We start from the raw sequence: 6,203 nt of genomic DNA on the forward strand, positions 1-6,203 counted from the left end.
TGGGAAGTCTTTTTTCTTTCATTCTCTTTTTTTGGTCATTTATTAGGAAAATTTCTAATGGTTGTTACCTATGAGCATGATGGGCTTTCCCCCAGGCAGTGGTCGGACATCCCTCGGCAAATGAAGTGGCCCTACTTTTAGGTGGACCTCTTGGAAGACCCCTGGCTCTTGGGCAAGAAACATTCAGCTGCTGATCAGAAACTTCCTGGCATCATAGGGGGACCCATGAGGAAAGACCCTCCAGTTTCGAGATATGTCAATAGTGGAATAGTGTAAGGTGATACCCCTAATCAAGAACCGGGCTGTTCTGTGTCCTGACCACCAGGCCAGGCTCAGGGAAGGAGATATTCCTGGGCTCCCCAGTCATTGGCTGAATGTGTGAAAATGCTGGTTCTTCAAATGAAAGAGGACAACGGGCACCAAAGCCTGTTTGGGGCCTGGATTTCCAGCCTCCTCAGGCTTATCTGGTGAGGTGTGTATAGGATCGCAAGTTAGAAAGAACACTGACTCACAATTCTCATAAGATTGTTTATTTACTCCATCAGAGTTTTGCATCATGGTCATAAAATGGTAGTTTTTATCTATCACCAGTGACCTGTGAGCTTAGGGACCTGGATTGTCCTTGAAGCGCTCACAAAGTGCACACTTGTAATCTGAGGAGCCTTCCTGCTGCTCGTCCTCATCAGGGACCTCATGTGGAGCCATCACTGAGAGGGAAGCCAGCAGGATGGAATAACAGGTGTTGTATAAGGACATCACCGAATCATAATCGGGGCAATCTGGGGGGCTGGTGGGTGGTTCCTCTGCACCGTCTCCCCCGGCAGTAGCCAGGGGCACAAACATAACATTCCCGGATGTGCCCTCCCCACTTGGGCTGCCTGGCTCACTTGGGTGACGATTTTCTGTGGCATGTCCAGCTACACTGCTCACAGATTGGTTTTCAGAGCACACGAACGACCAGGTGTCACTGGGTCCCTGAGCTTTAGGGCTTTCCTTCTGGGCCTTTCTGTCACCTTCTTTGGTGGGTTCATTGCGATGGATTCGTGGGGAGCGCCTCGTAGCTTCTACCTGCTTCTTTCTCTTTGGAGTTGTTGCGCTGGCCCCCGGCTGAGTGGTAATTCTCAGGTTGCCTCTTCTCCGAATGTTCTCAATGAGCAGAGGCTTATTTCTCTGAAAGTTGGAGTTACGGTACATCTGAAATGAAATCAATCCTGTTAGTCATCCTGGGAGCAAATATTCATTCCCCCCATTCCTAATCATAATGGTCTTGTTTTCCTAGGGAGAAAAGATCTTTTTAACTTGCTGGCAAGTTTCCTTTTGCCCTAGAGCCTGAGCTCACTCAACATACATAATGCCTAGGTTAAGGTGCATCTATCTCCTTGACATTAACTGACCTCTCAGAGTCTTTCGTCACACCTGCAGATTACCTCTGAGGGGGCTGTCCTTTCAAAGGAGCAAATATACCTTCTCATCTTTCCATAAATAAAGCCTCATGTGAAAAAAGTTATCCTCAGAAATTAAGCCCTTTCAGTGCATCATTCATCTTGGTCTGCTAGGAAGATGTTCGAGGGACGGAGAACATGGGAAACAGAAGGACGTTCTACTTTACCATCATTCTCTTGTTCCCTGGAGAGTGAACCGAAGGGTCGTTTGGACGTATTTTGCTGAAGCCGTAGAGATTCAGTTGGCGGATAAAACTCTTCAAGCTGTCTGTTTCAAAAATTCTCCCTGGGCCTCTCCGTTGAAGAATCTCCCTCTGGAAAAGATCCTCTTCAATGATCACGGTGTCTCCCTCGTCATTCCAGCGCACGGACGTGAAGGCGTCGTCCTCAGCTACCATCCAAAGCTTTCTTGGGAAGGAGAGCCCGAGAAGGTGGTGGTTTTCTTCCACGTGGACGATGCCTTGGTTTGGGTCCTGTGGTCGCGGGTTGTCTTGGGGGCCTGGATCTTGGCTTATGGCTTGGTCACTGCGGGTCCCCAAAATCTCCCTTGAATCCAACTTTGGATCCAGGGATGAATTAGTTGGGACCCCTGTTGCTGGCTCTCGGTCACCTGATGGGGCCTGCTTGACTTCATCCGTCTGGTCGGTACTCTGACTAGCCATGGAGCTAGTCTAGGTCAGGAGCACTTTCTATCTGAGATCATATCCCTGAACTCTCAGGTCAGAAATGCCTTCGGTCAGGGTGGGGATGCCCAGTAAATACTGTCCACAAAATTCTAGAGTCTCGGTAGTGCGGCAACCGGCTGCTTAAGTCATCGTTCCCTTTAGTTGTCACATGATGTCACAAAGGTGGCTCACAGCTGGTCTGGAGAGGAAGTTCTGGCCAAGTGTGGGGGAGGGGAGGGGTACAGGGTCCCAGTTTCTCTCTTTTCTAAAAGGAGAGAAACGCATGGTTCAAGTTCCCAGAAAAGGCTCCCGTCAGTCGCCAGGCACATTGTTTCCTGGGGCCAGGCCCTGGATGGGTTGAGAAAGCACGATCCTATCTCCACTCCCACCCCTAAAGACGGGGAGGGGGCCTGTTTCTGACCCCTCTGATGTACTCAAAGGCCAGGCCCTGGTTAGTCCTAGCTTGGCTCCCACCAAGACTAGGCGGGTCAGATGGGCCCCTGGGGGACCGTGCCTCCCAGAAGACGGTGGTACCTAGCAGGCTGATTGGCAGGGTCTAGGTTGGTAGCCCCCTCCTTCTTCCTCCTACCCCTACTGCCTGCTTTTGTCTCTTCTGGCTCCTCCTGCTGGTTGATTGGTCCTGCTCAGATGGGCCCAAACATAGAGTCCTGTTTTCTTGCCCCGGGTCAAGTTGTCTCCAGATTAAGGCTGTACTGGAGAATAGCGGGAGTGCTCCTCGGGTTCTTCAACCTCGGTGTCACCCAAAGCACCTCAAACACAGTTTTACACACAGGACCAGCATGTGAGTGGATAGCTGCATCCTCCACGGTGCTTGGGAGGGAGTCTCCTCTTGAACTCTGCTTGCCTCCAAATCTCATCCTTCTCCAGATCACAGTGGGATTGTCTTGAGTTTCCGTTACCTCCCCATGGAAACTCTTCTTCTTGCCCAAGACGTGCTCACTTTGGGAACACCTGTGTTTGCCCTTTTCAAGTCACCTTCCCCAGATGCCCTGATTCAACCTCCTTTGAGGCTGTCTCTACAGCCCTTCTTTAATTTAAAGTCCTTTCTTTAATAGAGTGGTTTGGCTTCTGCTCTCCCAGATTTCTGGCCTCCCACTTCCAAATTGGATCTCTTTTCGTACTACTTCCCCTTTTAATTACTTGATTTGGGGAGTTCAGCATCTATTCTGTTCTGTTGAGACAAAGCATTTCACTGACCCATTCCCCTTAGCCCAGCCTGCTTCTCCTGGCCCCAACCCCCCCCCCACCCCTGACCCGTGTGTCCCTCCCCCGCCATTACCTGGTTGGTTAGGTCCACTGAATAATTTTTTTGGTCTTGGGTTAGATACTTTTCAAAGGGCTTACTTTACAGAGACAGGAGTTTTCGTTTGGCTAGCCATGAGTAAAGGAAGCCAATATGAAGGTACCCATCAATGCGTGTTTGAAAATAGATGAGAATCTGGGTGTGGGATGGGACAGAACTCAAATGAAAGTCATCCTTACCACAGAGGAGAGGATACGACAGTGATTTTGGTGGTCCGTGTTCTCTGGCTGTTGTGGGCAACTTTGTTCTTAATATTCACTCTGCATAGAGAGATAGAATGGTACCATGGGAAGGCCTTGCCTGCAAGGATCCTAGGTCCTTGTCCCAGCTCTGCCACTAAGTAGGGTCCTTTGCCCTCTCTGAGGGTCAATCTTTTGTTTCTAAAAGGGGAGTGCAAAGAGGGTTTGAAAGAGAATCTCCCAAGATGCCTTTCAGTCTGGGGACTGTAATCCTTAACGGGGCCACAAGGTCCACATTTGGGCTTGGTGTGTGGTCTTTGTGCATCTAAACAGGTTTCCAAAGCGTTTATTCAAGAAGTCAGTTTATCCTGTGGGGACATGCCCTCAGAGGCTAAGAATTTAAATGGAGGCCATTGGTGGCTTCTCAGAAGGGGGCTCCTGGAGTCTTTGGATGAACAGCCAGCTTCCTTGAGTTGCACACCAGAGTATTTTTGCCTCAGTGAGTTCTGTAAAGACTGAGAATGAAATTTCCTTGTGGCCTGTGCTAGCTCATGAACTCGGCTGATGACTTACACAAAGGGATTGGGCCGTTTGGTGGGAGAGGAGAAAATGACTTGGGATACCACAGTCTGGCATCCTGCAGAGAACCAGTATTTACTTGATGTGATCTAGGCACTCTTACATCCTAAGTGTTCTGTAGGACCATTAACTCATGTTCTTTGTTTCAGGTGTCACCGAATTTCCTCTGGGGTTAAGAATCTAGGACACGAGGCTCATCTTGTCTTCTGAAGATGAACTACTCAGGGTGCTGACTTCAGTCTAGTTGATGAAAGGCGTTATGGAAACAGCTTCCCTCGACTAAGCCTTCTCAGTCCCAGAATTTGAAACCTGGGTCCTGTGGCTGCCAGTCAGACGATCTTTATCAGGCACCTGCCGTACTCAAGACCCTTTGAGAGAAATGACTGGTTGGCTCTTCGATTTTCCAGAGGCCCCAGAGATGACTCATAGGTGTCGCTGCCTTATGGATGAAACCCCCAGAGTCAGGTCACTCTAGCAGATCACAGCTGATTGGGCTCTGGGGACAGCCACCCCGGAGGGAAAGTAATTTCAGTCTGGACTCCCTGTGGGTTCTGCACAGCCTGCAGCCATGGAGAAAGTGCCTAGCTATGTGGCCTTTTCTGCCTCCCCCTCCTTCCAGCCCCCCTTGCCGCATGGGTCCAGGTGGGAGCTGCGTCCTTACTGGTCTCCCTCCCTCCCGGGTATCAGTTGTGCCGTTGCAGTTGGTTTGCTTTGCACCCAAGGGATTCTTCTCAGCCATGGCACAGACACAGTCCCTCATGACATTGGGGACCTGACTTTTCTAGCCTCCCGGCCACTGTGCTCCTCTTATCCACTCAGGTGTCTGCCAGCCCAGAGGCCCTCCAGCCTCTTTCACTCACCATCTGCTGGTCTCCAGCCCTGGGCCAGCCCCACTTGGCCCTTGGCGCTATTCTTTGACAGGGAATGGTCCTCCTGCTGACCCCTCATATGACAATTTGTTTCTCTGTCCGGGGGCCACTCAGCTTGTCGGGATCTTGCTCCAAGGCTGCCTCCTGCTGAGTGACATCTCTTAGACACTTGGGCCCCCTCTCCAATGCCTCTCTCCCAGCAGCTCCCTTGCCTTCCCCCCTTAACCTGCTCCGGCTGCTGTAACAAAATACCACAGACTGGGTAGCTTATAAACAACAGAAATTTATTTCTCACCATTCTGGAGGCTGGAAGTCCAAGATCAAGGCGCCAGCATGGTGGGGTGAGGGCCCTCCTCCTGGTCCCTAGCCGCCACCTTCTCGCTGTGTCCTCACACGATGGAAGCGGCTGGGGATCTCTCTGGGGCCTCTTATACGAGGTGACTCCCATCCATGGGGCCTCTACCCTCATGACTTAAGCACCTCCCACAGGCCTCGCCTCCTAATGCCATCATCTTTGGGGGTTAGGGTTTCAACAGATGCTTTTGGGGGGACACAAACATTCAGAGCATAGAGCTCCCCTTCTGATAGTGCCCTCCTGACCCATAAACCCCTGGACGATCTCATGCTGTGAGGGACTCCCTTCTAATGCAAACCTGTTGAGGCACCACCCAGTAAAGCTTGTGGTGTGTTGCTGCCTCCCCTGGTCATCTCTTCCTCCTGGGTCAGCCTCCAATCCCTCGAACCCCCTACGGTTGGTTGAGCTCTTATGAAATCACGTGTCTGACCCTTAGAGGCTGATGATTATCCAACCTGAGGTGTGTTGTTTTCAGGGGTCTATTGGGAGGGGCTCTAAGGCTGACAAGGCAGAAAGGGCTTAGGGAAGCGTTGCTTGTCACTTGGACTTGGACCCCTGCTGTCTGGCCTTGCAGCGTCTCAGCTTTCCTGCTGCTGCAGAAAAGCCACTGACTTTCTTCAGTACCCCAAACCCACAAATCCTAATTGGCGGGCTTTACCTCTCAGCTCAAACCTGAAACTGTCCATGACGGGCTGTTTCGGCCTCAGCATGAGCCCTGCTGAACGGAAAGCCGGCCAAGCTCAATGAACAGGTCTTGGATTCGGGGACTGTTGCAGATTTGGGACACCCT

The 6,203-nt window shown here is 51.1% G+C and overlaps 1 protein-coding gene across 1 annotated transcript; it reads right to left on the reverse strand.

Annotated features, from left to right (window-relative positions):
• Positions 1 to 603: 603 nt before the first annotated feature.
• Positions 604 to 2,299, reverse strand: LOC124245890 (heat shock transcription factor, X-linked member 3-like). Its single transcript, XM_046673709.1, has 2 exons — positions 1,610 to 2,299; positions 604 to 1,194 (listed from the first exon to the last, which is right to left on the reverse strand). Exons 1-2 carry the CDS (start codon positions 2,102 to 2,104, stop codon positions 604 to 606), a joined length of 1,086 nt encoding a protein of 361 aa, XP_046529665.1. The 5' UTR covers positions 2,105 to 2,299.
• Positions 2,300 to 6,203: the final 3,904 nt, after the last annotated feature.

This window comes from Equus quagga, chromosome 10 (assembly GCF_021613505.1).
Source record: "Equus quagga isolate Etosha38 chromosome 10, UCLA_HA_Equagga_1.0, whole genome shotgun sequence".
Taxonomy (NCBI): Eukaryota; Metazoa; Chordata; class Mammalia; order Perissodactyla; family Equidae; genus Equus; species Equus quagga.

What these genes read in the sequence shown, in the direction of transcription:
- LOC124245890 (XM_046673709.1), bottom strand. Translation starts at nt 2,104, where the DNA reads ATGGCTAGTCAGAGTACCGACCAGACGGATGAAGTCAAGCAGGCCCCA. An exon ending in CAGGGAACAAGAGAATGATG is followed by an intron (nt 1,195 to 1,609) that starts GTAAAGTAGAAC and finishes ATTTCATTTCAG; the next exon opens with ATGTACCGTAACTCCAACTT.